Below are 18,127 nucleotides of genomic sequence, written 5' to 3'. Positions count from 1 at the left end.
GCATCTAATTTCTATCTAATCTTTTTTTCAAAAGAAGAAAAGAATCCCATCTGATCTAATCTAAGCCTAAAAGAAAAGCTTCTAGCTAGGTCAAACCAAGGCAAAAGATAAGGGATTGCCAAAATTTTCAAATGTAGATGCTCTAAAATCCTCCTAATCTTCAAAGGGAAGTGTGTTAGAAAGAGATTAAAATATGAGACTACATCCATCTTTCCATACTTTTAACTTTTTTTTTTTTTTTTTTTTTTAAGATCAACAAAACATACCTATGTACCGTAAGTTTGTTCTATTTTGAACTAAAAGACATATAATTGAGACGAATATAATACTCAAAATTCAAAATAGAACAAACCTAATAAACTATGTTTCGAGGTATGTTCCAACTTAATGGATTGTTTCACGACCAAGATGAGCCTAAGAGAAGGAGCTAAACATTGACCTTGTCCGACACCTAATGCTAAACTATACGTGTGTTGCACCATAAAACTCATAAAATAATTTATTGTGTAGTAATATCATATGTTAATTTGATTGACATTGTAAATCTTGTTAAATATTTTTCAACTATTTTTTGGGATCAAATTACCATTCATCATTCGTTACGATTTCTTCTCTATTTAAACTACCTTAGAAGTCAAAGGGTAAAATAAATTCTTTTTTAAATATAGGACATAAGTATTAAAACCTATCTAAGCTTTGGAAGTATTTTGTAAATTTAATTCAGTGTTAGGAACAAAGATCTATTTCTTCCTGAAATTTTAAATAGGTTTTTATTTAGCTACTTTTACGAGATAAAAAACTAATTAAACTATTTATAAATTATAACAAAAAAAAATATTTTCTTTTCAATCCGGATAGACACCGAAAAAGTCTTGGAATGATTGAAACTGATACAAGTTTATCATTAATAGAAATATATCAGAGCTCATGGATGAAAGAAATTAACAAAGTCAATAGAAAATTGAGTGAATAGAAAAAAGTTCAATAATTTAATTAATTAAGAAGTTTCAAAATCTTATATATTTGGTTCTAACATGTTCAATAATGCTGTACTTTTCATAAAACAAAGAGGTTAGTAGTAGGTTGAGGAAAGGCTGATTTCATATTCATTCATATTTCTGCTACCTTCCCCACTAACAACTTGACCTCTCCCACCAATTTCAATTATGTCCATAAACTCACTCTTAAGTCCACGAATATTATATATAATGATTTATTGATTCACTTCATTAATAAATATACCTAATAACTACGCTTTCAATTTTGGTCCATTGGGTGGATCCATGAACTTGGGGCCTGCAGATCCGTAGGCCCGGAATGTCAAACTCGTCGACTTCAGCCATCGTTTGGGCCCAAAAAGAAATAAATCCATCTAGTCCAAGAGATTGAGCCCAAAACGTACTTAGACCTCAGAATAAGCAAAAATATTAGACATCGTGTCATTAGATTCAAAATAATTATATACATATCATATTACAAACATAACAAAATTTGTCAAAATCTATAGCCTATCTTAGACCGTGTTGTAAATGTTGGTCTATCACTAATGAATTACCAGAATCTACTTTATTATATTTACAATTTTTTTGAAAGGTTACTGTATACTTAATTATTATTTTTAAAAAATTACTATTAACTATAATTATTCAAATATATTTTTGGACACATGGTTACTTTTAACAATCGCGTGACTTTATTTTACCAACATCCACAATTATTGCAATAGAAAGATAATAATCATTTCGTTGCCTAAACAAACAACTAAATTTTAAATTTCTGAATTTGAATCATTAGGTTTAGGTTTTTGTGGCTGAACTAATTTTTAAACAGTAACATGTAGGTACGCAAAGAATAAGTTTAGCGCTACCATGACAAATTTCGTATTTTTTTTTTAATAGGGATAACAGAACTTCAAATATCTCTATAATGATATGATATTGTCCACTTTGAACATATATGTCCTTCGTGATTTTGATTTGGTTTCAATTCTCGTATCATTGGAAATGATTGTCTTTCTCTTATAAGTGCATGATCATCCTTTTGTTTAATCAATGTGAAACTTTGATAACACACAATTTTTAGACAAGTTCTATTTCTTGTTTTTCTTGAAAGAAAAAATAAACTTTGTGTGAATTCTCCGATAATTACTCGCTCTATGCTAGTTAAAAACAGATTATTGTTTGATTTCAATAAGAGCGAGATTTAGAGCTCAATGACGTAAATAATGAGCGTTTTGAAAGGCTCCCCCAAGACTAGGAGATGGGATCCATAGGCAAAGTTTTGGGTAGAGCCGTCTCTAATAGACTCCACGAAGATTGACTCCCATGGTACCGCGCCCTTGGTCTATATATATAAATTAGAGACCATTTATCCATTCCTACAGTTTGATCAAATTGATTCAAGAATGTATTTGAGAGTGATAAATGCCTAACATTTTTAGCTCTAGGTGGTTGATGGATCTGTTTACGTCTTTTGAGTAAATGCTTGGGACTTTACAAATTATTGTAATGTTTTTCAATATTTTATATTTCATCTTAATTGACTCATTTTCAATTTGATAAAATTTTGCACGTTTAATCGAGTTTATAACATTGATTTCTAATAAAATTACTCCAATACCATGCATGTTTCTTAATTTAGTCTCAAGGGATTAAAAATCAATTAAATTACATGAAGAAAAATTGTTCTCGAAGAAAGAACAATTCGGATTTCAGTTTCGATATTTAAGTCTATATATATCAACGAATACACAAGAATTCATAAATGTCGTCTCTTTGAATTAATCCTTAATTAGGTCAAGATGGGTTTGGAATGTAAGTGTTGTTACAATTATCAAAATGAAATCATTTTGAATTGACTTTTTCCATAATAGAAGGATGAAAAAAGAGTGAGCTGAAAGAAAAGAGATTCCATGTAATTTGGATATTTAAGGCTGTCTGTTTTGGAGTGGTCTCTTTTTGCCATTTTTGAGCAATGTGTGTGGGTGTGGTGCATGAACATGACTGTGCAATTAGTTTTTGGTTAGACCGCGTCTCTTTCAGCGGCTAACTATTACAAAAGTATTTCCATTCTTAAAAACTATATCTCATATTTTAATCCTCGTTTTAAAGGATAAGGGCATGGCATCCATTATTTGACCACAATTCTTTTACCATTCTAAACTCTACACCATCATTTTAGAACGTTCATCAACACTCCAAATTTAGACAAAAGCAACCACTGGAATATATTGCAGGAAATAAGGAACAACTAATAATTTTGACTTTGACTGTAATTGTTGGAGTTATACTTCAATTCCTATTTAGATTTGTAATTTTCCCAAATTGGGTATAAATTAACACATATTATCTCACTCAATTTTTATTCTATTCTGTCATATTCATTTTTTTTTTTTAAATCAATTTTGGATGTATGCATGCCTTTATGTTTAAAGTAATGAGTATGTGCCAGAAAAAGTAATGAAGGATTGATGTTTTTGTTTTTTTCTTCCCATTTATGAAGAAATGAAAGAAGCGAAGATATCTTATCATATGTCTTGTATGTGCATCATTTTAATTTAATTAATTGTGGAAAAAGAAAAAAAAATATAGATATATATATTGAGAGAATAATGTAACACATTACAGAAATAAGTGTGAGGTAACTACTTGTTTTGAGCCCACTAATTAAATCATTATCTTATAAAAGTAATTTGATATTCAGACTTTAAAGTTATTATATTCTCACAATCAAAATTGACAAGTTACCTCTTCCAATGGCTGAAATGAAAAGCATCAAAAATCCATGGCTGAGAAAATACCATGGCCAATAATTAAAATCTAGGGTTTCAACGTAGCAAAGAGTCCCGTTTAAAATTGTCAACGGAAGAAAAGAACATTTTTTTTTTTTCAAAAAAAGACAGATTTATTTGAGGGTTGGGTTCCAATGTGAATCATAAATAGAGACATATTTTCAAAAATTCCATAGCGATCATAATGCCAAATGAATTAATTACAACCATTGAAATGGGTTAATGAAATGAAATGTTGTACCTTTCCTTGAGGACTCCCACCATCATTTTTAATTACAAAAATTTCACTTCAATCTTCAATATTCGTCTCACTTCAAACCAACACAAATCAGTCACTTCCCCCCAAACACAAAAAAAGAAAAAGGAACAAGAATTTTTAGGTTTATTGCATGAGAAATAATTAATAAATAAATGTTTAGCCCCCTAGTTTCCCTAACTACTTTAACTTTATCTTGTGCATGCGCATATATGAAGGAGTTTCACTATAAGGTAATCATTCTTATATACTCAAAAACATCTTTTCATATATAGTAAATCTTGATCTTTAGACCAAGATAATGGTGGAGTGGGTTATTATTATATACATATAATATATATATATATATGTATATATATTCCTCGTGGCAAAGGACACCTTTTTTATATTATAAACTAAAAACTGTTTTACTTTAGGTTAAATATTTCAATCTTGATTCGGTTGCATGTCTATAAGATATGATCAGTGAGTGTTGCAAAATTATTATTATTATTATGAACATGCTGTACTTAATTCAATAACATTGGCCATCGAAATTGATACAAAATTAAACATGATTAGAGAAATTAATTTAAATTAGGATAGATTATATTCGTTGCTGATCGGAGCAAAAGAAAGAAAAAAGGGGGGTTGGGGATATAGAATTGAATGCTTGTTTTGATGTAAAATGGGGGTGTTTAATTAAGAAAATAAAAGAGAGTATCAAAGCTTTAGTGTATTTAAGATCGTCATAATTAATATGAAAAACGAGTGAGTAAAATTAGGAATAAAGTGATTGAGGAGGGAAATGATGGGGTCATATATATATATATATATATATATATATATATATATATATATATATTATATATATATATTATATATTTAGGGGAATAATAATATATGGGGAAGTTATTTTTAAAAAATGATGAATCCCGACAAAGATTCTGATTACTTGGAAATCCATGAAACCGACCTGGACATTACTAGGAAGGTCCCACTTATGTATCACTTAACCACCTCCCATAAATTATATATGCTTCTCTTCTTCAACTTAATTCTTCTTCAATTTTCAATTTCAACTAAAGCTCAAAACAAACCTACTCGTAAGGGATAATCACTTTTATCCAAATCAAATTTTACCCTTTTCTTTTCTTTTCTTTTCTTTTCTTTTCTTTTCTTTTCTTTTCTTTTCTTGTCATCTCAACATAAGAAACTTACCCGCTTAACCACTATTTAAACCCACTCCCACACAGCGATATTTTTATTTCGTTGCTTTTCAAATTTTGTGGAATGTTTACAATACCTGTTATTTTAATCTAAATTGTCACAGAAATATTATTTGTAAAACATCCATTAAGTAGAATGTAGAAATTCATGTTAATTAAATGGAATTGAGATGAGGTTCATAGGGGTTTGAATATATAAAACTTTGGGTGTTCGTACTATGCACATGTTAAGTTACTTAATAACTCAAAAGCTTCAAACGGTTGAATTTTAACAAATAATTTAATTATAAGATCAAACAGTTTAATATAAATAATGTTTTCATAAAAATGCATGTATGTTGTATGAACACAGAGATATGAATGTTCACACGAGATTTTCGGAGAAATTTGGTTCGTGGAGATGAACTTGTATTGATGTTGTATTTACGTTGATTTGATGTAGTTTGATCTCTAAAATTTGATCATCTAATTCTCTCTCGGTTGGATGTTTACGCTTGATTTGATGAAGTGAATAACGGATATTCTTGGAGTTGGAGTCTTGAAAGAAAGTTTGTATCTTCAAAGAAGTTTCAATAATCTTCGAGGGTGGTCGACTTCAGGAGTTGAGATGTCTTCTATCTCTCGTGAGCTTTGGACCTAGATAACTCCTCTATTCCGCACTTTGATGGACTTGGGTCTACTCTAGTCCATGGACCATACCCATAGACTCAACCACATGCATTTTGGTCATATTTAATTTTGGATTAAATTAAGCTTATTTTGTATCAATTGAATTTTAGGCATAATAAAAAGATGTGACATCGTTAGAATTGTCCAACTTGTCTTTAAATTTAATTTGAGATATATGTCAATTTTTAATTAATCTCAAATACAATTATTTTAGTAAATGAAGAGACAATTTGTAATTGGTTTCAAAACTTTTTATTCAACAATGAATTCAAAAATAGAGGTGGTATGTAATGGGATTAAAATAATAATAGTATGAAGGGTATTGTAAATTATAGACATTATTGTAAATAATAATATAATTTGTAATTGGTTTCAAAACTTCTCATTCAACCGTGAATTCAAAAATAGCTAATGATTCAAATTATAATAAAATGTGCGTGTGGATGTATAATTTGATGATAATAAGGAGAGAATTCAAAAGAAAAAGAAAAGAAAAGAGTTGGGAATGATTTTGAGGGTAAGAGACAATTTTGAAAGGAAGGTCACACAGAGGGGAAAAAAAAAACCATAAGGTTGGCTTTAATTTAATTTCGACACGAAAACAAGACTTAATTGGATGCACCTGCCGACCACAAATAGCAAGTACATAAGTGTCACTCTCTTACTCCAAAACAAATCAAAAGTGCTACTGTCTCTGTCTCTCTCCCTCCTTTTAAAAGTGTTTCTTAATTCATTTTCAACTTTTTCCAACATTATAATATCTATTAATTCTAATTATCATTCAATTCTTAATTTTGGATTCTATTAATCCCTTTAATAATCATCAATTAAGTAACCTATTTAGTCTGAGGAAAATATTGCAAGCAATTAAAAAGGATTATTAAAATCTATATGACTATAGATACAGAAATGAGATATATAACACTGTGTAAGCATTTTAGAAAGGAAACTAATTATGTGGGCCTAAAATTTAAATGTGGAGAATATATATATATATATATATATATATATATATATATATACAATCGACAAATATGGAGATAGAGACTTCCATTGTCTTCTCAAATAGAAGGATTAAAAAAAGGCTAACCATTATTTAAATGATTTAGTTAATCTCTTTTTGAAATCCCAACTACATTTATTAGTGTGGAAATCTTGTTGTGATATAAAACTATTTATCAGTCAGTCCTTTTCAAATTTTGGTTTTTCCTTTCTTTTTTTTTTTTCTTTTTTATTATATATTTCCAAAACACAAAGTTGTTTACCTATAATTTCCCTTTTTCATATTTATTTGTATTCAAATTCTCTAAATTTAGTCATGGTTAGAATTTATGAAAAAATTTCCATATCCATTTTGCTTATGCTTATTTATTTCTAAAATTTCTACTATATTTTATAAATTTAAATGATAAAGTAAAAGAAGACACGACACAAATGTTTGGAGTGTAATTTTTCCAATACAATGTATTTCATTGTTATGTTAATCTTAACCCATAAGTAAGTTATATATATATATATATATATATATAGATTTGACCACTTTTCAATTATTTTGATAGAATAGTGGAATTTCCCATTGGGACACAATTAATTAGAAATGAATAAATGAAACCTAACAAACCCAATTACAAATTCTACGTGACAATGAGAGTAATAATTTTATAAACTAATTGTATATCTCTGAAAAAGGGTCCACAGACCGACCCAATAAAATGAAAGGCATTTTGATCGAGGTTTTTATGGAATATTCTGTAAAGAGCACGACTTTTCATATAATCTTAACCAACAAAAATATATTAGAAACAATTCTATGTAACGTTTAGATCTTAATGTAAATTAGGTAAGTCCTATCAATGATTATTAATGTTTCTCTAAACTCTGAATGAGTTTGGTATAGAATCTAAACATTTTGATTTTTGGTGGCACAGAGTCCAGTTGTCAATGTAGCAAACCAATGTCAGTTAAAGATGACTAATACAAAATATTGTACCTAAACTCCTTTTCTTTAGTACTACTTTAACCATGGGGATTTTCACCCATAATCTCGTAATTGTTGACACACAATATATTTCATTTTTACCTAAATCTAATTATATTATTACAACATAGTGCATGCATGATTAATAATGAGTAGCATTTAAAAGGATATACCTTCTCCATAACTCTATGATTTTATAACACTGCCTTTTCTTTATTAGAAGACCAGTTGTGAAAAATAATAATAAACATAATCAGAAAAAAATTAAATTAGAAAATCAACCATAATCTTAAATAAGAATACTTAACCCCATTTGATTAATCACTTAACTTTTGATTTGAAAATAAAAAGTTATAAACATGATTTTCAGTTCAACAATTTTTAACCTTTAGTTGGGTATACACAGACTACTTTCACTTCCTATGTTTTGTTACGTAACTTTCTTATTATGTTTATAAAATTAAGTTGAAAATTTTGAGAATTTTACGTTTTTGTTTTAAGAATTTGAGTAGAAGTGGAAGTAAAAATCACAATTACCAAAAATTGATTCAACTCATGACATCTGTATTTCGACATCATTTGTGCTTTACAAACTACCGCATCTGATGCACTAAAATAAATTAAAATATAGTTTCAAACTCAAAATAATTAGTAAGGAATATAAGCCTACTGCGTTTATAATACAAATTAATCCAGTGCTTTAAAAAATCGTGCTGGAAATTGAAATTATATATGATTAAGGAATAATTAATGCTACAGAGTATACGATTAATATACACAAGAAATGATTTGGTGCATAACCCAAAGAGTATAATTTAGAGTAAAGAGGCACATGCATAATTAAAAGAAAAATGACAATAATAATAATAATAATAATAATAAGAATAGAGACGTGTCGAGGAAATAGATACATATGAGTTTTATTTTTTTTTAAAAAAGAAAAAAAAGAAAAAAAGAATGAATTAATATAATTGGAATGTAATGAATTTAAAAAGATTATAAGAATGAATTAATTTATGAGATTTGGGGTTTGGTAGAGAGAAAGAAAAAAGAACGCACACACGTTACACAACAAATGTAGAAGAGGAAGGTAGGAAGTAGTAGCTGTACTGCACGTGAGAAGAGCGTGAGTAATTTGTTGTGGTTCCCAGAATCCCGCCGACCATATAGCATGGTTTCATAGTGGATTTATAACTATATATATAATCATATTAATGCAATTATTATTTTTATGTTCTAATTGTACTGCAACGTGTATACACTACACATTGCCGCGACAGCCGACACACGTGTGGTGTCCAGCGTGTGATTATGAGTATGGTTTGTGCATCCCCCGTTCCTTTGCTTATTCCTTTTTTAATCTTTCTTAAGACCTAATCCGCAGCCTATAGTTCGTGATTGGGACACGTACCCTTCAAAGCCATTTGAACCTTTTGGATGTTTCTTGTTGGGTGGATTGCCAACATTTGATTGGCGGATGGGTTCGGGTTCGGGGTTTCCTCCCCATATTAGTTTTTAATATTAAATACTACAAACTCCTCAACTGCATCTCCACCTTCTTTTCTCGAAATTTTAAGCGTTGATCCAGCCGAGTTCCATGGTATATATTCTAATTCTTTGCTTTCATTTTTAAATGAAGCTGGAGACTTTGGTGTTTTTATTAGTCAAAGTTCAAGGTTGAGAGCTTCAAGTCTAAATTTTGAGTTAAAATAACATCTCTAATCCCTATAAAGCTAATGTAAAACTGATTAGAATAAATATCCATCAAATGCTACCAAACATATCATGACTTTGGTTCACACATAAATTATACTTTTGCATGTGATGCATTCTGACCCTATTGCTCATATGCTCTTTAGAATCTTTTATTTTATTTTATTTTATTTTATTTTCATAAACTTGCAGAGGGAGTAGGAAGACTTTCTTAATTTTCTTAATTGAAACTAGAACATGATTATTAGTTTTACATGTGTCTTCCTTTTAATCCAATTAAGAGTTTTTATATATACACAATGTCTAGATTTTAAGCCAAATAATTTCATTCTAAATAATTTTATTGGTTTTTTTTTTTATTAATAGAAAATACATCTGAAAAACTTAAAATGATAGTTCATGAAATGTAAAAATCTCAACTTCGTAAATATATATGTCCTTCCAAACCTTAAAACAATATCATGTAGATGGTTTGGATGGTTTATATATATTTTAAAAAACTAAATCATAAATCAGTCCATCTAAAATAAATAATAAAATATTATGATTTCTGTTTTTGATGTTTTTTAATGTTTTTTTAATGTTTGAATGATATAATAGAATTGTCCATTATATTCTATTAAATTAAATAGATCCACTTTATTGTCATGAATAATTGATTTTGAAAATAATTTTAATAATACAAATAATTTTTAAAAACTTTGTCAATAAAAACAATTTTAAGGAAGAAAAAAAGAGAGAGTTGTTTTTCACAAATATCCAACAAACTCTCTCTCTCTCTCGTTCATGATTTATCATCATCATCATCATCACTTATAAAAAAAAAATAAAGAAAAAAGAAATGCCTGGTCATTTCACCATTTTTATCCTGTTTTCAACTTTCTCACCTTTACTTTTGTTAAAGTCTAATAAATGGTCTTGTGTATGTCTATTCTTTACTTTGTAAGAAAAAGAAAATCATAATTAAATTAATTAATAAAAAGATGTAAAAGGAAAATATATTTATAACCTTTTTTGGAGAATTAAGTTTGTCCACTTTTGCTCATATCTTATGAACAATAATTGTGAGTTTAGTTTCATGTTTGCTAAACAAATGATTTGATTATTATGACTTTTGACCTATATATCCATTCAACTTGTATATATCTATTTTAAAAAGAATTTTTCATTTTTCTTTAATATTATCTTTGATGCAATTGACGAATGACTTTGTCTGTATCCACATGTTTTAGGAACAAAAATGTGTTTAGAATAGGCTACTATGCCAACATACATACTTTAAATTCTTGAGGAAATTTTAATGTGCGACTCATTGGGACAATAATTATCACGGTTATGTGATATTGTATTTATTATTCTAGGATAATTAAGTTTATTGATATTATTCCTCACTTTTACTTTTATGATTTTTTATAATAACTTATTTGTCTAATATAGAATCACAACATCTCAAACATATTCATCAATTCAATATGAACCGGTAAATATCATTAATTTGTCTTAAATTTGCTTTTAAAGAAGAGACCATCCTCACAACTCGGCGTTGGCCCTTTTCATAGCAAAAAAAAAAAAAAAAAAAAAATGTTTTGCATATAAAGTTTATTTGATTTTTTCATTGAAAAAGAAAGTGCAATATGCAATTATGCAATTGTATTGATAATATCTTCTAATTCCTTTAAAGATCTATCTTTAGATAAAGTGAATAAGAGGTTATGAGTTCAATCTACAATTGTCACCTACATTAAATTCAATATTCTAAAAGTTTTGTTGACAACTAAATGTTGGACTAAGATGGTTAATTATCTCATGAAATAAGTTAAAAGGGTGCATATATGATAGTTTGAATAGTGACAAATATATACACACACATATATATATATATGTGTGTGTGATTTTAGTTCATTCATACATCTTAAATGTACTTGAGTCTTTCAAGAAGTTTGTTCACATTTCCAAACATAAAAAGGAACAAAAGTCTTACTTCTTTGAGAATGGAAAATTGAATTTTTTTTTAAAAAAAAAAAAGGAAAAGAAAATAAATGAAATAATAGAAAAGAAGTAATATTCTAATTTCCCAAGTGTAGAGGGTATTTGGAATATACCCTCCGTGGCGAGGGACAGAAGAGGAAAAAGAGAAGAAAAATGGATGATTTTGCTGCCTCTACTCTAATACACACAAAAGGAATTGAACCCATAAAGTACACAGACACGAATTTTCCTTTAATTTCAAACCACATTCACTCTAATTCACACACACACACACACACACATTTTCTGTATCCTATACCCTTTCTTTTCCATCTTCTCCAAACCCCAAAGGGAAACCCAACCCCAACGAAGACTTTTTGAAACGCCACCCCTTAACAATTACATTATAATATTGACATAATTAATTGTGACCTTAGAATAACAATAATTAATAATTACAAAAGCTAGGCTAGCTAGATAGGCACCCTGTCCTTGTTCTGCATTACTCTCTAGCTACCTCTCAATAAAACATATATATTTTTTAAAATAAAATAATGAGTGAAAAAGTCAAGGCCGATTGGTTGATTCGAGACAGGTGTGTTAATTATAATCAAAGTCTTTACCTTTTTGATTTCCATCTACATATACTAATTTTCACTTAAAAGGTGAATATTCTAATAAAGAGCCTAAATTTGATACAAAAGGGTCAGGACAAGCTCAATTATTGAGGTCTCTGATGTTTAATAAATAGAGTACATTGGTCAAGAATAATAATAACAATAATAATTGGTGATGTATTATTATTTATTTTACTTTTAATGAGGAGGGGGAATGCAATGCAATGCAATGCAATGCCGCTGTTTTTGGTGGAATTTACAAGGGGCGTTTTAATCGGACCATGTTTTGTCTTAAAATCTCTAATTTTGGGTAACCTACCAACCGCCCATAACATGAACTCACACTATTTATAGCAATTCGCAAAACAGCTCTTCCCTTAACAAACCCGCTCCGCTTTTCCTTTCCATGGTCCGACCCTATTACTACTACTCTCTCCCTTATTTCCTTCTATTTATTAACCCAAAAAAAAAAAAAACATGGAGACACAAATTGTGGTGCCTCTCAATTTCAATTCACTCATTTGTGAGTTTAATTGGTCAACATATATATATATATATATATGTGTGTGTATATATATATATATATATAACTTCAACCCAAATGATATATTTGATACACATTTTTATACACAAAAATTTTGAGAATGTCAAAATATCAAAAGGTTTTTAATCTAATAACAATTAAGTAAATAACATGTCTAGTAAAACAATATGACATTTTTGTAAATAAGTTGATCTTATTTAACTTTAGAGAAAAAAAACATAAAATACTTTTTAAGTGGCGTTTGAGACAATGAATGAATTATAGTCGTTATAATAATTTGTGTTTTGATGTAGATTATTTTAATTTGGATTATACATATTTTTATAATAAACATATATTTTTATTTTCTAAATCCTTTAATAAAAATTCAAAATCAATATTTTTTATGACTCCAAATATCTGGTACATCAGGTGTGTTTCATGTATATATCAAGTGTATACCAAGTGTATATCATGTGTAGCAAGTGCATCAAACACATATTAGAAGAATATTAAATATATATTACAGGTGTATCAAATATATCAAAGTGAATGTCAGTAGTGTATCAAGTGTATATTAGTAGTGTATTGAGTGCATCAAGTACATATCAATTAAGTATTGAGTAGCTCACGTGGGATTGTGCTCAAGTAAATTTGCGTTGTGGGATATAATCTCTTAAACTTACTTTGCCAGATATGCAAGAAGTAAAAAGAAAACATCTAGTCTTGTACTTTCTTGGATAGACTTATATTTATTTCTAAGTGATATATTATTTTATTTTTTTTAAAAAAAAGCAAATAAGTGTCAAGAATTACTATGCTTTTAAGAACCATATATAGCAAATGATGAATTTTTATAAACTAAAAAATTAAGTAATTATAGCATATCGTTTTAGGAAAGATCAAATGATTATAGATAAAATCTGTTTTACTTTTTATAATGCAATGGTTGGCTACTTATACCTATTGTTTCCCTTTTAGTGTCAATTAATATCATTAATGTAGTACACTTGATGATAACACAAATAATTTAGATAATGGAGCCACAAGTCTATGATAAATAGCTTTTGCTAGGAGCAAAAAATGTATTTAGTTATTTAATAAATACAGCTTAATCCAGTTCACTTTAACACATATTTCAGGAAAATTGGTCTAATAATTTGAATCAACAATTTTTTAGAGGTTAATTAATTGATATCTTCTTCACTGCCAAACTTTTGGTAGAACTTAATAATTTGTGTTTCAAATAGGGAATTATTTGGAGGACTTTATTATAATCAACAAATATAATATATATATATATATATATATATATATATATATATATATATATATATATATATAAAAAGGAAAGGAAAAGAAAAGCCACGTGGGCAGAAACCAGGTTGGTTTGACTTGGAAGAGGAATGTTGGCCACGTGGAGACAACCCATAAGTGGCGGTTTGGAAAGAAGGGAGAAAGAAAAGGGAAGAAGCTTAAGCTTAAGGCAGTGCCCACCCCAACCCACCAACGGCGTCTCTCAAGTGTTAATAATAACAACAATACATATATTTTATATTTATATTTTTTTTTCTAAAAAAGAAGGTTTTAATGTGGGGCCGACTGGATTTTTCCAACTGGGCCCCATTGTTTTAACTATAAATCCCACCTCTTCCCCCCCTTCTTACTCTCACTCTCCATTTCTTTTCTCTTTGCTTCTCTTCCCCCATTAATATTATTCTTCGCTCTTCTCTTCTCTCAAACAATTGTAAGTTTTGTTCTTCTTTAAATTTCCAAGTGGGTGTTTTCTGTTTGTTTGTTTCTTTTGTTTAATTGAATATTGAAATTTGTTATTAATTCATTGATCTTCGTTTCATGACGATGCAGTAGTGAGAAAGAAACTAAAAGAAAAAAGGAATATATAGGGGAGTAAAAAAAGGATGACGAACAACCCGAATGTGGTAATTTCAGAGAGTAAATCAAGCATCAACATGGCCATCACTGTCACAGTATCAAACTCGTCGATTTTCCAAGCAACGGCTCAAAAGCCACCGGCTGGGCCCAGCTCAACCACCGGCGGTGGCTACATCTCAATATCTCGGTCCACAAAATTGGTGCAGCAGCCCGATGGGAGAGCAAGAATCAAGACATGGGTGGACTCAATGCGGGCCTCATCTCCCAGTCGTATTAAACCCACTCCTTCTCTCTCCGACCATGACCATGACCATGACCATGACCATAACTCCTCTTGGATGGTATGAATCACTATAAACTTATATTATAAAATACAATATATATAATATGTAAAGAGTGGGATCTGATCTGATTATTGCGCAATGTAACAGCTCCACCATCCTTCGGCTTTGGACATGTTTGACCAAATCATTGATGCTTCTAAAGGGAAACAAATAGTGATGTTTCTGGATTATGATGGCACACTTTCCCCAATTGTCGATGACCCAGATCGTGCCTTCATGTCCGATGCGGTCCGTAATTTACCTTACATTTTTTTTTTTTTTTTTTTGTATCTCTCTTCTTCTTTTAATTAACTCAACTTTCCTTCCATGTGGCTAAAAACAAATTACAGATGAGAAAAACGGTAAAAATGGTAGCGAGAAGCTTCCCTACTGCAATAGTGAGCGGGAGGCGAAGAGACAAGGTACAAATTAAGTTTGGAAAAACATGAGATGGGATTAATTTTACAATAAAAAAAAAATGGTGTGTTTTTAACTATTGTGATTATTACAGGTTTATGGGTTTGTAAGACTAGGAGAACTGTATTATGCAGGAAGCCATGGGATGGATATTAAAGGACCGACAAAAGATTCCAATTACAAGAAAGTGCGTGACTCTCTGTCTCTTTTTTTTTTTTTTTTTTATTTATTTTATTTATTTTATTTTTACCCTCTTTTACCTGACATATATTCTCTCTTTACCCCTCCTCTCTTCTTTTTTACTGTTTCAGTGTACTCAATCTGTTCTCTTTCAACCTGCCAGTGAGTTTCTCCCCATGATCGACCAGGTGAATTAATTAATTTTTCCTTTTTTAATACTCTACCTCACAAATATTTTCCAAATAAATTTATCGGATGAAACCCTCATATTATTATTAATATTATTATTTTGTCAGGTTTACAAACAACTGGTTGAAAAAACCAAATCAACTCCAGGAGCTAAAGTGGAGAACAATAAGTTTTGTCTCTCTGTTCACTACCGTTGTGTTGAAGAAAAGGTTAATGAATATTTCATATAATCACTATCTGCTATCACCTCTTCATACTGTTCATTTTCATTCACTCTTGTCTCTAGTGATTAATTTTGTAATTTGTCTTTTTATGATCATTATTACAGAAATGGAGTGAATTAGCCCAACAAGTTAAATCTGTCTTGAAAGATTTCCCACAGCTTCGACTAACCCAAGGAAGAAAGGTATATATATATTTATATAGGGAAAATTAATTAATTAATTAATTACAATAATTATTATTTCCCAAATCCTCCTCCTAATTTTGAATTTGAATTGCAGGTATTAGAGATTCGTCCAACCATTAAGTGGGACAAAGGAAAGGCCTTGGAATTCTTATTAGAGTCACTTGGTGAGCTTTTTTTTACCCTTTCACCAATAACTCATTTTTCATTTCAAGATTCCTACTCATAACAATAACTTTTTTTTCTTAATAAATAAATTAATAGGATTCAACAATTGTTCTGATGTTTTCCCCGTATATATCGGAGATGATCGAACGGATGAAGATGCTTTTAAGGTATACACCAACTTTCGTGCCATTTTTTTTATTAAAATAATAACAGTGGTAATAATAATAATAAATGAATGTATTTTTTGTTTCATGCCCGTGATGGTCAATCTAAATTTATCTTTTTAAAAAAAAAAAAAAAATTGAGCAGATAATAAGAGAGAGAGGACAAGGGTTTGGCATTCTTGTGTCAAAATTTCCGAAGGAAACGAGTGCTTCTTATTCTCTACGGGAACCTTCTGAGGCAAGTACAAGTATTTATTATATATACCTCATCTCAAGTATACATTAATTATGTACAATGTTTCTTTTTCTTTTGTCTTATTATATAATTAATTATGTGAATTTTAATTAATTTTTGTATATATATACACAGGTTATGGACTTTTTGCAACGCTTGGCTGAGTGGAAGAAGAGACCTATATTGCCACTGCCAGGGCAGTGCCAGATGTGAAAGAAACTTAAGAAGGAGAAGAATGGGAAATGGGAAAAAAAAAAAAAAAAAAAGGAAAGCTAAAAAAACAAAATACCTTTTCTTTATTTCCCAGCCAATAAATTAGAATATATATATATATATATATATAGATATAGATTAAGGAAAAGAGGAGGGGGTTGGTTGGTTGGTTGGTTGGTTGGTTGGTTGGGATTGGTCGGTCTATATATATATGTAACTTATAATTGTTCAAAAATATGTTAGTTAGATATATATGTGGAAATAGAGAACAAAAAAGCTAGCTGGGTGGGAAGTTTTCTTTCTTTTTCTTTTTCTTTTTCTTTTTCTTTGGCTTCATGGCCTTGTACATCTTGTAACTCTATGTACAGGGGAAAGGAAGACAACCAAAATTTGCAATTATATGCGAACCTTAATCCATCTTAATTAATGGTAATCTAATTATTAATAATCTTATCTTTCTCCAGCTTCTCTTCCTTTACTCCAATGCTAATTACTAATTTGAAGAGTTTGGGATAATTTTTCATTTTTTTCATTTACAACGCAAACAGGGAAGTATTGTTCATTATTTTAAGTGATTAGTAATGTGATTTTTTCAGAGGACGTTTTATTCAAATGTATAAAAAGTAATATTGTATGCATAATGACAAAAATCAATGTGTTGTTCAATAGATTATGGGCATATAATGTTAGAGCTCTCAGATTTTTCTTGTCCTTTTAACAAAGGCTGGTCAATCCCACTTTATTTTTATTTTTTATTTTTTTTGTCTGTAGCATATACAAATTCATACCTAAAAATTTATAATACAAATACACTTGAACACTGTGAATGCCTCGTATAGATACATTGCCAACGTCTTTAGTTTATTTAAGGATGCTTGAGAGAACAGAAAAAAACTTTTTAATTTATTTTTTTTTAATGTTTTTGGATAAAAAAACAATCTAAAATAAACTTTGAAAAATTCTCTAAAAAATATATATGAAAATAAATCACACTAGAAAGAACAAGTTGGTTATTTTTAAAATTAAACACTTGAAAAATTAATTAACCTAATCACAACTGTAATGTTGAAATTTATGAATCTTCTCAAGAAATATTAGAAAATCCTCACAATTATCTCCTTTAAATCTTTGTTTTTGGTACCACCTAAATGCTTTATATATAGCCACTTATATGTTAACCTTCTTATCTTCACTAAGGTGAGATATTGTTTACACTC

General features: G+C 29.2%; 1 protein-coding gene across 1 annotated transcript; it reads left to right on the top strand.

Moving 5' to 3' along the window:
- Positions 1-14,393: 14,393 nt before the first annotated feature.
- On the top strand, positions 14,394-17,358 carry LOC103484982 (probable trehalose-phosphate phosphatase J). Its single transcript, XM_008442389.2, has 12 exons — positions 14,394-14,469; positions 14,589-14,956; positions 15,047-15,187; positions 15,289-15,360; positions 15,450-15,542; positions 15,667-15,723; positions 15,832-15,933; positions 16,053-16,130; positions 16,228-16,297; positions 16,395-16,465; positions 16,608-16,700; positions 16,833-17,358. The coding sequence occupies exons 2-12, from the start codon at positions 14,642-14,644 to the stop codon at positions 16,908-16,910; spliced, it is 1,170 nt and encodes a 389-aa protein (XP_008440611.2). The 5' UTR covers positions 14,394-14,469; positions 14,589-14,641; the 3' UTR covers positions 16,911-17,358.
- The last annotated feature ends 769 nt before the right edge of the window (positions 17,359-18,127 follow it).

This window comes from Cucumis melo, chromosome 8 (assembly GCF_025177605.1).
Source record: "Cucumis melo cultivar AY chromosome 8, USDA_Cmelo_AY_1.0, whole genome shotgun sequence".
NCBI classification, from domain to species: Eukaryota; Viridiplantae; Streptophyta; class Magnoliopsida; order Cucurbitales; family Cucurbitaceae; genus Cucumis; species Cucumis melo.
This window is presented reverse-complemented; position numbering and strand designations above follow the sequence as displayed.

Coding starts and splice junctions, on each gene's coding strand:
- LOC103484982 (XM_008442389.2), top strand. CDS start 14,642: ATGACGAACAACCCGAATGTGGTAATTTCAGAGAGTAAATCAAGCATC. Junction 15,188..15,288: donor GTGCCTTCATGTCCGATGCG/GTCCGTAATTTA, acceptor AACAAATTACAG/ATGAGAAAAACGGTAAAAAT. Junction 15,361..15,449: donor GCGGGAGGCGAAGAGACAAG/GTACAAATTAAG, acceptor TGATTATTACAG/GTTTATGGGTTTGTAAGACT.